Source organism: Diuraphis noxia, unplaced genomic scaffold (genome assembly GCF_037042655.1).
Source record: "Diuraphis noxia isolate RWA-SAM2 unplaced genomic scaffold, SU_Dnox_SAM2 contig0003, whole genome shotgun sequence".
NCBI classification, from domain to species: domain Eukaryota; kingdom Metazoa; phylum Arthropoda; class Insecta; order Hemiptera; family Aphididae; genus Diuraphis; species Diuraphis noxia.
In genome coordinates, this window is record NW_028301713.1 from 20,676,300 (window position 1) to 20,690,620 (window position 14,321).

Below are 14,321 nucleotides of genomic sequence, written 5' to 3' on the forward strand. Positions count from 1 at the left end.
GCAAAAACCTATAGCATTCCCGCCATCGCACTGATAACACGATCACGCAGTTAACAAATCAAATGACTGAAAACTCGAATTATTATAGCTTGTTACTCTTTGTAAGTTCATATATATGAATTATTAATTAGATTTCTAACTCGTGGTAATAGTTGACGTAATTACCCATCATTTTTCGAAGAGAATTATCACAGAACGTCCTGGCCATTACATAACTATCGCTAGGGATGGGTAAGATACTCAAAAATTAAGTATCACATTACTAGATACTTAATATTAAGTAATCAGATACTCGAAACTGAGTATTAAATCAATACATTTCAGTAAAATTAGTCACAGATTTTTTTTTTTAATATTATTCATACATGTTAGGTAAAATTAGCCAATATATAGGAATATTTCCTTATATTAACTAATCAATATAATATAAACTAACACATTTAATAGTATGATACAATACTTCACAATGCAATTAATAATTATCATTCATTATGAACAACATTTTTTAGATATTCATAAACTACAGTCAATTATTAATAACTAGGGTTCGGATTTAAATGACCCAAAAATATCAACAAAAATACATTTAAGAAAACGCAACTTTGTGTAGGTTCTTTAATAAATCTAGAAAAAAAATAGAAGCACTCTGCATCACCAGCCCGTAGATTTTTCTGACAGGTCTTACACTTAGCTGCATGGCTGTCATCCGCGTAAAAATAATATGTCCAATTTGTCATAGTGTCGCGAGCGGTACAATATTTGTATAATACAATTCATATTCATTGCATGAAACTTAAAAAATGCAAATGAGATATGATGTGTTATACAATTTCTGATTTTTTTTTTTATTTTATATTGAAAGTACAATTCAAGTCATACGACTTAATGACCATTACGAGTTTCTTAAAAAAAAAAACAAATCAATTCAAATCTTGTGTTAGCACAATAAATTGATTTATCAACTTTTAACTTAAATAAATTATACAATAATAACTGTGCAATAATAGTATGACTTAAAGTTGAAACAACAGCAACTTAATACAATGTCGAAGTTGCATTTTATTGACTTGACTGCAGTGCGATAATATTTGAATTTGATAGTAAATAAACATTCAACTACCTAGTAAATATTACTTGTTGCGCGATTCATTATAATAATAAACTTTGACGATGCTTATAGTGACGTGTCTATATTATAAACACACCATTATAATTTAATATTGTTTTCAGATTTTGAGACTAAACAGACTTTTTCGATGTAATCTAAAAAAATATTTGGTATACTTTCAGGACCTAACTGAAGGCGAAACAAGGTGCGTTTTTAGAGGTCGACGCAATTTTTATTGTTTTAGTCCTCTCATAACTTCTTTCACGTATATAATATACGGTCTACGGGTTGATATTATATTTTTTTTACGATTTGTAATTTGTTCCTACAAGTTATAATAATTAATATTATAACTATAGATTTTTCGAGTCCAGAATGTAAAATTTTTAACTGTAATTTTTTTATCATTAAGTATGTTGTACAATTTTTTTTTTGTTAATTAGTATACCTATTTGGTGCAAATAACTCCGATATGATTGTTTAATACAAAAATGCGTCAAATGCACGAGTTCAGAAATATTATTGAGGATATTGTGCTTCAGTGGGATTTTCGTGGAATTGCCGACTGCGAGTGTTAGTACATATTATTATAGTGATAAATATGGATATAAAATACGCTGATATTATACCGTAAGTCGAAGATCCTACTCGTTTTATAAAACCGATAGAATTTTGAAAAGGATTTCGTTCGAAAATCGCCCTTGGAAAAATCTCAAACGATGACGTCGTAAATCTCATGATTCGTTTTTCAACCAACACGTTTTCGAGGAAAGAACGAAAGAAAAAATTTTCCGGCGAACCGTAATCGTCGACGGCACTCGTGTACCTACTTTGGCTCTTCGCAATAGTAGACAATTAGTACACAATAACACACGTCATGATCAAAAAATGGAGAGAGATCCATATCGGATCGGTTATCTAATCGTTAGGTATGTTACATTATATACCAAGGTGGGCTTTAACTAGTTAAAGAGTTTAGTTTTTAAAGTTTTTTCCTTAAATAGTTAGCTTGTTTTCTAATCAACACATTAACTTAACTAGTTCAATTGACAGTTGAAATAACTTAGCTTTCTCGGTTTATTTGAAAATAATCCATCAAGTTAAAAACATTTTGAAATTTTTCGTTTAAACGTAAATTTTAATATAAAATAAAAATAATACAATACTTTAAATAACACAAATATTTCTGTTCTTTTTTCTTTGATAAAATAATTTTGAATATTGATATATTTTATTAGATTAGAATTTTAGATAGACACAGTCACGCTTTATGTGATTTACATACCAATTAAAATTAGAATAGATTAACTTTTTTTTAAATTGATTCAAGTGTTTTTTCATATTAACGCTTAAATTATCGAGTTAAATTTATAATTTGTTAACTGTTAAATTAACGATCATGTGTCTTCTTAACTCAATTTGAGTTAATTATTTTTATTAACTTGCCCACCTTTAATTATGTATAATATCGTTATCGCTCTGCGTACACGTGAAACTGCGAAAATTTGGATATATTATCTGTCATCTATATAGTAGCAGGAATACTATATAAATCACGATAACTAATTATTTGTTATAATAATTAATGAAATCATGATATTTGTATTTATGCAAACTTTAGATTTACTAACTTCGCTGCTTACTTTAGGTTTTACTAACCTATAGTAGATACCTGCTTTCAACTTGCACAGTACCTACAGCATACAATTGTGAAAATCAATGATTTAATTTATATAATATTATTAGATTTTTGACCCAATTTAAATATTTCACTATGCAAAATTATTAACGTTGTCTATCAATATTAGACTTTAAGGTGAATTCATCATAGTCATAGTAATAAATGTGTTAACAAAATATTTGATTATTACAAAAATACAATACTTACCAATATGTTTCAGTTAATGCTTAGCCTATTAGGCATTGACGATATGGTTTACTAATTATGTTATGAGTTTATGATATTGGCTAGGCATTTACGTTATTACCTAATTTACATAATATTGACTGTAACATAATATATGTATATGTATTATATTAATTTCACGTGAAAAACCAGTGCAGCAGTGTCGGCCTGGTACTTAAAGAGTCCCGGAAGCGGCGGAAGCATTTCTTCAGAAGTGTGCCCCCAAAAATGTTATTTCATAAAATGATTAAAAAAATGCTTATAAGTAGTGAAATATTATATTTTTTAGTAATAACGGGGTCTAACGTCCATGGCCAGGCCGACACTGCAGTCAGTTATTATCAGTAAGTTATAGAATAATTATTAAATTATATATTTTTTTTTATTAAAACCGTATTTTGTATGCGTGCGTTTATTCAAAAACAACAGCGAATAGCACACAGCCCGGTCGATCACGTAAGTGTCGTTATATTATTATTACAATAAAATATTTATCGTATAGATCTTTAGACCGCGATGTCTACTCGTATGCGCATTTATTATTATTGTCACGCGTGTTTACGTGCACAATTTGCCGAATGATCGGTCACACGTAATAACGTAATAATAACTATTAAATTGCGTTAAGTCAGTTTTTCTGTTTCGCTTCTTATTTAGCTGTGAACACGACTTGCGCGTTAAGCGTAGATTTTGTCAATATAATATTATATACTAGGTACGTGCGCGTATCGTTTTTTTAAAACTCGTGGGGACTAGGGAGGGTCAATAAGCTCAGATAAAAATAATATGTTATACTTTACTCGCCATGACGCGGTTACGTTAAGAGAGCATTGATTTTTATTTGTACATTATTAAGGTTTATGTAGTACGACGCGTGTACCACGCGATGAAATAATATTATAAGAAATAAAAACGTAAATAAATTATAAAATTTCAGAAGAAAATTATAATATATTTTTAAATTATATTTAAAAAAAAAAAAAATTGAAAAACGATACTAATTAAAACTTTGTTACGACTTTGCGAATCGGTCCGATAAGAGAAGACTTCAACGGCGATTAACTGTTGGCATATATTATTATGTAAATACGATTATGGTAATATTTTATGTGCAATAATAATAAACCTACCTACGTATTAGTGTAACTCCTAATACCTATATACATATATTATCGATACAATATTCTCCATACCTACATAATAAAATAATTATTTATATCCTCACCTTTTGTCAATAATGACAACAACAAGTGCTGTACAATAAGTGTTATAATATTCAAACAGGCACTCGTGCGATATCTTTAGACAACAATACTTGTATAAGCATACATAACTAATATATTATAAATTATTAGATACTAAATATAGCCAATATAGATACAATAGTACTTGATAATAATATATTCTCAATAGGTATAACATAAGTACATGATATTATCTTTTTACTATTATAGATAAGTGCATCATGACGCGTGATACAAATAACAATAACTACAGACTGATTCGCCGAACCGATTCTCGTGAGTTGATCAGACTAAAATAAAACAAAACATTATGTTGGTAGTTGTTATATAGCCATATTTTTATCCCATTTATTATATTATTGTGTGACGCGTGCACATTTTTTAGGAGATATTCCAGTCAAATTATCCTCGTGGTCACCCTTTTTGTATCGTTGAAAAAAACAAGGAAAGAGTGGTAACTGTTTATCGAAATACTGCCACATGATTCTGTGTCGTTTATTCACCAACTTTAAACGGGTGGGAGCCTCTAACCACCCTAAATAGCTGGCCTTCCCCCCCCCCCCACTGATGGTCAGTGCTCACTCAATGGTCTGCCGAAGGGTAACGCTATAGGCTAGACCTATATAAATAGCAAAAGATGAAAAGTAATGCTGTAATGCTATACGCCTAATATACATATTACCACCAGGTCCAATTCGAATTGTAACAAATAATTATATTGGTAACCGTTGAACCGGGTTGAAAACTGGACTTAAAAATCAAACTAATGAAATCAAAAGAAAATTTTAGCTGAATGACATTGTATAATATATTCCAATTATAGATATAAATAGAAAATATTTTTTAGCATTTATTTTTTTAAATTATTCAACGTCACTTATTTATAGACCTATTCATATTTTTAAAGTTTTGTTCGTGTTTGATGTAAAATATAAGAATTATAATTAGTAAAATTTAAATAAAAGTTCGTTATGACCATTGATTAGCTGGTCATTCTCAAAATTCTAGATGGTCGTAACGGTAACATTATTATTTTTTAGAAATATTAGATGTTAGTTTATAATTTAGTAAGCCAATTGGTTGTTTTTTAATTCTACATTTCTAAGCAGCTTATTTTGATAAGAATTCTCAAAAAAACTCATAAGTTTATCTTAACATTTTACAATCAATAGTAAAATTACACATCATTAGACACAATGTTCCAGGATATGTTTGACTTTTTTTCAAAATCATTGTATAAATTGTTTACGAAAAAAAAATCTGATTGAAATATTTACATGAAAAATCTCCAACAACTGTTAAATTAGAAAATATGTTTAGCATCCCAGTTAAATATCAAAATATTGCAAATCGTAAATAATAGCAAATAATATAACAAAAACTATTAATGTAGGTATACAAATATTACAAAAACGTTGGTCTTGTTAAATTTCTCAAAATCCAGTTTCATTATATTTTAAACAGCTTTATACTTTGTATTGTTATATTAAAATAGGTAACATATCATAGTATACACTTGGATCTAATATTATATTATATAACAAAGAAAAAACAAAACATGTCGACGAGTTGCATCTATTGCAAAAATCTACTTGCCATATAATATACATGTTGATTGTTGATATAATAATATTTGTCGTCGTCATGGATGTTGTCTTGTTTGGCTTTTAAAAAAATTATAATATTGTATATTTATGTTATAGCTAGGTATATATTATCGTATCAATGTGTGTTGTAGGTACACAACGTGAGTGTGTATGTTTGTCCTTCTCTCTGCAGATCTTTTGAAATTTGAATTACATATTCAGATAATCATAATCTAAATCGCCCTTTGAAATTTCAATATTATACACTTTATTTACCTACGAGTTTCGTTTATGATTTAGTCCTAATAACTTTAGCATTGCATACCTACACCTTCTCAGTTTATTATACAGTTATAATATCGTCTCGTTGAACTAATTCAAACAAATCGTCCAATATGTGCAAATGTCGTTCAATTATTAAAAAATCCGTGATAAAATATTGATTTAACATTGAGTAACGCAGGATCCCTCTCTCCCCCACTCAAATATTTCACTGTAATACATGTTTTCAAATGAAATCGTGTGCCGAACGAATCGATCAGACAATAACGATGAACAACTGCACTGATTAAATGGACATGCAAAACTACCGTAACACGAGCCTAATATACGGTATTATTGGTAATCGCGATCTGTCCACTCTTCAGGTTAATAAAAATAAATTATTTATAAAATAAAAAATAATACAACGTTCTTGATTGAGATTGTTTTTTTTTTTTTTTAATTTTCAAAACAGTTTAGTCGATTCAATAAATTAATATATAAAACTTATAAATATAGACGATGTATTCACATTGCAATAAGCTAGCAAAATCTCGTGTAAGCAAAAAGTATAATTAACGCGCGTGTGAAATATTTAAAATATTTGACATGATCGACAGTATTATTGTCGGGCGTCGCACATGCGCAATACAATATAATATATTATTATATTATAGTGTTGTCATGATAATATTATTATGTTATGTGTTGGAGCCATTACGCGTCGAGGAATTTGTTCAATTTGGTGCCGGACGGGTCGTAGATCTTTACGAGTCTCGCCCATTCGACCGGCTTCTTCGTCCTCAGGAAGTTCAGCGACTTCTTGATGGTGGTCATTTGTCTTTCAGTGCATCCGTTACATCCGTTGTTGGCGATCACCGGGATGACTCCTGTAAAATAGAAAAAATAAAAAATCAGTTGATGGCATATGACTTGCAATAGTGCCAATTTATATGGGTAAAAACATGCAGATACGAAGGTAAAAATTGTTTTTTATTATTATTATTATTATATTATTACGTCGTGAGACTTTGCCATTCGTATTCGACGGTCGTTTGTCGGTCGCGCGCGATACAAAATTATTAATTTCGACGAATCGGTGTGAGAACCGGTGGACAATAATTTATTCATCATTAAAATTATAATAATAATAATTTGCAGGCACGTAATTTTTGTATGATAAAGCGTTTGCAGAATAAAATTATAACGTCGTAATATTATTGTTGTTTACTTCACGATTGTTCGACCACAATAATATCGCTATAATATTATTATACATTTATTATACCTACTCCGACCGACCGCTTGGGCACACATGTTGATATAATATTATTATTATTAATAAATATTATACGTATATCTGATGTCTGTTTCGGGACATAATTAATAGCGATAACTTGTGTGAAAAATTATCTATGTGCGTTGAAAACGATAATCGTACATACGCGCGTTTGTAATAATATAAGGAATGTCATACCGACGATAATATTAATAATTATTTGTCCGTCTTGTCGTCGTAAATGTTTTTTTAGTGAAGAATAAGAATAATGATCGTTTCAAATGGATCGAGAAAAAGCGCAACGAACTTACCGGGGCATGCGGGATGATATACTGCTACTAAAAAAGGAACCGCCGCGTTAAAGTCCCTACTTTTATAATAAAATGGCACCCTTACTAATCGGATATAGGTACCTACGCGTATTATAAGATACACTTTATTTTAGTTTTTACCAACTTTCTAGTAACAGAGAATAACATATCGATCGGAATAATATTATGGACATAAGTCTAGATGTCTAGAACATATAAATCGTCGTTACGGTCGTCGAAAAAAAACTTGTTTTCGCGATAGGCAATTGTACGAGAAGGTCGGCTAAAACCATCATATTATCTTACACAATAACCAATAATATTATTAATTTAATTATAATATAATGTAGTTAAGCAGTTATTCGCTGATGATGCCTTTTTTGCGTAAAAAAACCTTTTACAACGCAAATACACGATTTTTTTAGTTTTTAATTTGCATGTAAAAACGGTTATAGCATCGATTCACGGTTACGCCGTCTGTCGTGTATTTTTTGAATATTTTGTTAAAACGAAATAAAATATTTTTATATTTTATAAATAATCTATATGTATATTTGAAATTTGTCCAAAACATTTTTGTTATTTGCCCTTTAAATAGCGTCCCGTGCCCTTTTTTTATCAGTCTACGCCTGAAGGTGGTAAGTATTACTTAGTAAACGATACCATGATCGCAACCATCGTTCATAATACGATACAACAGGCACACGACAGACGACGCAGCTGCAGCTATTAACTCGGCTCAAATATAGTTACGTCGTAATAATATTCAAATAATAACTTAATTAAACAAATCGTTTAATAATTATGATTTTTTTGGTCACTCACTCTTCAGGTCCCTGGACTGCTGGACGCACGGACCCTCGTTGAGGAAACACTTGAGATGGCTGGCCAGGACGCGGTCGTTGTTCAAAACCTGTTCCACGTTGAGCTTGTCGAACCGCTTCATGTATGCCGGGAAATCCTTGATCTCGTCGTCGGCGGCCGCGGTGGCTGTGGCCGCGCCGGCGGGATTGGCCTGTGCGGCGTACACCGCCACGCAGCACAGAGCGATCAAGATCTTGCAGTTCATGGTTATTGCGGCGCGGGTGTTTTCGCGAATGGTGATGTGGAGGAGCGTAGTATGATGGTGTGTTGTTGTGCGCGCGACAGAGTGTGGCGGACAAGTGTTGACGGCCACGGCGTACCGGCCGGCTTTATATAGCGAGGCACTTGGTCCGGCGGCGGTGGTATATACCGCGGTTACCCGGACGCGTACACAGATGGATGAAAGCGGTGTCTGTTTTCTCCCGTAAACGCCAATATAATTCAGTCTATACTAGATAGGTAAGGATTCATGTAATAATAATAATAATAATAATAATAAACTGTAGTTTATCATCATCGCATTATTTTATATGGATTTATAATATTATTATAAGACCAAAGTCAAGGTCGCCGAGTTTTGAGCATCTACCACGACTACTACCGGAACGCGATTTTCATGTTGTATTAATATTAATATTAAATTACACTTAAATAATAATTAAAATAATAATAATATTATACAGATTATCTGAAAAGATATATGTGCGTTGCACGTAATATAATATTATCGAGTATGATAAAATTGTTATATGACTCCAGTAATTATTATAAATGATAAAATTCAAAATGATAGTACGTCCAATTAAATTGATATAAATATTAAATTTAATCAATGTTAAATGATAAGTGAGTATACTTAAGTTTTTTTTGTTTTTTTTTTTATACTTAACGAATAATATTAACTAATTATTATATAAAATAATTATTGGTGTCCAACTTACCATCAGCCACATTCTCACTGAATGCCAAACACACCACATTATCTGAACAAGTCACAACTTAACCGAATCACTAGCCGAAATACTGAACAATAACCCTCAAACTATAGCCAATATCATCCAATTCATTCAGCCGCTAATCTTCAAGCCAAAATTCAATTAATATTTTGATTTAGTAACTACCCAAATATGTAATTCATTATATTCGCTGTAAGCCCAATGGCCCATGTTGCCGACGGTACATAAACAATTAAAAAATAAATTTATTATTATTATTTCATAATCTTTTCACAATTTTCGCAATTTTATTTTCCTACCTAATTACACTTACAAAAAAACCTTGTAGAGTCTGGTGTTATGCGTTTGCTTTTTTTTTTTTAGTTCTGTGTAACCCAATACTGGTGATTATAAGGATGATATATTAAATACTCTCTTAACGAACCCTCGGACCAACCAACAGATTTAATTATAATATTATAATTTATGTCGTTCATATTGGTAGGACAGGTAGGTATACCGAAAACGTATATTCTTCGATCGTAATGAGCTATGCCGGGTGACTAATTATTATTTTTATGTCTATAAGTATTATCTATTTTTTTTTCTAAACAATTTTAAACGTATGGCATATCCCTGTTTATATACATAATGTACTCATATGAAATATTCAATATAATATAAGCTCGTAATGGTAATCTTGAATTTAAAATTAGTTATTATAACTTATAATATTAATCTATTATAGAATTATAGAATACGATTTAGAACATGAAACACATTCAGATAAAATAATATATCAATACAAATATGTATAAGTTAACAGGAAAACTAATTTAGTACCTATAATCTATAGGTACATCGTAGATAATAATTCGAGGCAATCAATTACATAAATTGGTGTTTTAAAATAATATTTAAATTATAATGGCAAACTGTATTAATATTTACTAATATACTTATATCACTAGTTTTAACTCATGATATTATTGAATTTTAACGTATTATTATTTAGTTGATATTATAAAATAAAAACTTCTATTCCATTAAAGGATTCATTTTTCAAAAAGTTGGTATTTCATTTATGTTTTATTAAATAAATACTATTTTTAATGTCTCAAAGTGTGACTATATAATATTATGACGACGATTAAGCATATTATAATGCTTAAACTGATAGAAGTAAACTTTTTTTATTTCATTATTCGATTATTTATTTTTAATATACAATTATTATAGGTATAAAATAGTATAAAACACTCTTTTAGGCTTAGGATTCAGCGTATATTTTCGAGAGTCTGTCAATTTTAATAATATAATATCGTCGCAATTGTTTTCCGCACGCGACCGAATTCGTTTATTTATTTATTTTAGAAATCACATCGCTCACCACACATAATAATATACCTACAATATAAGCGCACATTATCTATCTATATAACTTATGGTGACGCAACAGGTGCGTATATAAAATATCAATAATATATCTGCAGCTACTATAATCGCGCGACGGCAACCGTGCGACGAATAATAATGATTATAATATTACTTTAGTATATCAATTCGATAATAATACCAGCTCGCGCATAATAATAATAATAAATTTGTAATATATACGCACGATTTCTGTCTCGGGTCCCAATTATTCGACGTGGGTAAGACTTATAGGTATATATGCGCGTAACTCGGTAGCAGCATAATACGCAATTCTTTTTAGTCGTTCGCTCATAATGATAATAATAATGATATATTATCTATATTATTGTAATTGCATGACTGTATAATATTGTATTAAAATATGTTACGTACTGTAATATTATGTATTATTATATTTTTATGGCTGGCACACTATACAGTCTAATATAATACAACAATCGCGTTTCTGTCGAATAATAATAATAACGATTATATTATTATTATTATTACATCTGTCGCCTTGACTAAATATTATTATTATTATTATTATAACGCCTATATTGCAGCACGCACGCGTTCGTGATTTTTAGCAAAAATTTATTAGTGATTTTCGTAACACATTATTATCTGTATCAAACGACCGTCAGACCAACGTTGTTTATATAATAATTATATTGTTATAATCGCTCGACGATGGACGACGATGCAGCTATAGGTGCGATAAACTCCAAACGGTTTTTCACGGTCTTTAAGAACGCAGAAGTTTACCTACCCATACCCTTAAATAGTTAAATTCTATATGCACGAGGTTGTCTGTTGTCGTATAATATGATTTTGATTTTGGAATACTATGGTCGATGTGAAATTTTCTTGCTGATGGTGGTCGTCAATCGTCATCACACTCCACATTATGTACACACAATGGGTTTTATATAATTTTTTATGTATAATATATAATATACCTATATATATATATATATTTATTTATTCTCTTTTCTATAGTGTACATAGTTATAAGTTTCTACTTAGTGTACCAATGTAAGTATCCCTATAAATAATTAATTATGTGTACGATTTAATGGCCCGTGCAGTCGCCGAGGCAATTATTATCAATTAAAAAAAAAATAAATAAATAAATACTTTATACATAATAGTAATGATACAAAACAGGGTTCGGATTTTATAGCAATTGCTAATTGTTATATGATACTGATACAAAAATAGCTGAGTAAGCTATAAAATTTGTTTTATGCACCGCGCGTGGACTCCAAATATGAAATTTTATAATGCCATTTTTTTCATGTTTGAAAACGAGTATTTTATGTTTTTAGTGCTATATTACAAGTTTTGGTGCTATTTTTGATAAATTGCATGAAATAACGTTTTATTTTGTATTTTCGTGAATCTATAGTTCATATTATGTGGTATGAAAAATAAAAAAGTTTGTCATTTATTTTAATTATGTTTGTTTGAATCGATCGAAAAAAATGTAGGTAAATACCCACTTTTTTGTTCATATTATAAAATCTATTTTAAAGTGGTCCAGTGAATTTATTGGTATATTCAATATAGTATAAATAATTATGGCTCACTATCGGTCGTACACTCGTATGGCTCATATTTATATATTTTGTGTAATATATTGTGATATATCTGTCATACATATGTACGTATTTTTTTTAAATTGAGAATAAAATAAATTTTTACTGTTGCTATTTTTCATATTTTTAAGTTATATCGTAGCGCTTATTTTAAGTATCTTAGGTCTTATTATTATAGCGTTATTTTTAATGCTATAAAATCCTAGCCTTGAAATAATTTCATTTTTTAAAATTCAGTTAACATAATTCTCGGCTACCTGAACTATTTACCGGTAATGTTTTACTTGTGTACAGACATTATAACAATTAACAATACAATAATATGGACAATGGTATACCTAACTTATATCACGTGATTGCAGTTGATTACAATAATTTATCAACACTAATTTCTTTGACGGATTTCAGTATTTGATTGCATTGGACGTCAATAATTCGATTTCTGGCGATCGCTGCTTGTTGGCATTCAACGGGGAGGTGCTTGCCGATGGTAAATATAATAAAATTGTACTCTTGCACAGTTAACAGGCTGTTCGTCGAGTTGAGTCTTCTTTGGGCAACAGATAGCCTTGTCCTTGCGTGCTGTAGGTTATAGCTGTCATGCCTTATCTCTATAGACGCAATAGGATGACAGTATCTTTTTATTAATTCAAAAAATATTATTATATTGATATCATATTGACTTAGGTAACAGATAATTTTAACATGTACCAAAACCACAATGATAATGGTTATTATGTGTTTTTTATTAGTTGCAGACTTGCAGTATTATGTTTTAGAAACATTGTTAGAGACTTACAAATTAAAAATTAATTTTACTATACGTCCGTTTTGGCGATGTTATTATAATATATTCCTAATTATGATGACTAAGCTATTATAGTTTAAAGTTTAGTCAACGTTTAAAAAGTGTGACTGACATGGCAACATAAACCTTTATATATAATTTAAATATGATATCGACCCTAAATACATATTATACTTATACAGAGAATGATTCACAAAGCCTTCTCTCCCCCCCCCCATTTCTTCTTAAATTAATGCAGTAAGTCAAAAACTGATTTTTGAAATTTTTAAATATTAGACTTAGAACCAAAGTTTTAAATTCTTGTGTTTATATTACATACGGATATACAAACTTCTGTATTTCAAATAAAAAACCCCATTTTCTTCTGTAAATTATTTGGTAGTAATTTTTCTTAAGATAATTATGACGTAACAAAATCAAAATTAAAACAAGTTATTTTTAAGATATAAATTATGCATATAGAGGCAATGGTGATTTGAAAATTTTAGTAATTCATATTAATCTGTCGGCAATCGACATTTATAATTTGTAAATATTGTACCTAATTACACCAAAATGTTGATAAAAATTATCCACTAAATAATTTATAGAAAAAAAGGTGTTGTCATTTAAAAAACAGAAATTATTGTATCACCACAGGACATACCTTAAATATTACAAAGCATTTTAAAATGTCATTGTTATAGAGCTATATTTAAAAAATTCCAAAAATCATAATTTAAATAAATTCATAATTAAAGGAAAAATAAGGGTGAGCATGCTTTTCGAATCACCCTGTATATACATATTGTATTATACATACATTTTTTATATCTAAAATTACTTACCTACTTATTATAGCATTTATTTGACAACAACAGTGTATTTATGTCTATATAATAATATAAAATAAATGGATTGTACATAATTATTATATGTACAAAATTATGTTCATTAAAAATGAATTAATTGTTCCGAAAAATCAATTACGGCTTAATATTATTATATATATACCAAAAATCA

General features: G+C 29.4%; 1 protein-coding gene and 1 long non-coding RNA gene across 2 annotated transcripts; one reads left to right on the forward strand and one right to left on the reverse strand.

The window, feature by feature from the left end:
• Positions 1-6,535: 6,535 nt before the first annotated feature.
• On the reverse strand, positions 6,536-8,873 carry LOC107170353 (putative odorant-binding protein A10). Its single transcript, XM_089222241.1, has 2 exons — positions 8,521-8,873; positions 6,536-6,995 (listed from the first exon to the last, which is right to left on the reverse strand). Exons 1-2 carry the CDS (start codon positions 8,762-8,764, stop codon positions 6,823-6,825), a joined length of 417 nt encoding a protein of 138 aa, XP_089078367.1. The 5' UTR covers positions 8,765-8,873; the 3' UTR covers positions 6,536-6,822.
• Positions 8,874-8,921: 48 nt separating this feature from the next.
• LOC149057018 (uncharacterized) lies at positions 8,922-13,960 on the forward strand. The gene is made up of 2 exons (XR_016190750.1): positions 8,922-9,018; positions 12,920-13,960. It is a non-coding gene; the product is annotated as an uncharacterized LOC149057018 (long non-coding RNA).
• Positions 13,961-14,321: the final 361 nt, after the last annotated feature.

Bases quoted from the DNA above. Each gene is read 5' to 3' on its own strand.
- LOC107170353 (XM_089222241.1), bottom strand. From the start codon at position 8,764: ATGAACTGCAAGATCTTGATCGCTCTGTGCTGCGTGGCGGTGTACGCC. The intron at 6,996-8,520 runs GTGAGTGACCAA...TCTATTTTACAG, and splicing joins GCAGTCCAGGGACCTGAAGA to GAGTCATCCCGGTGATCGCC.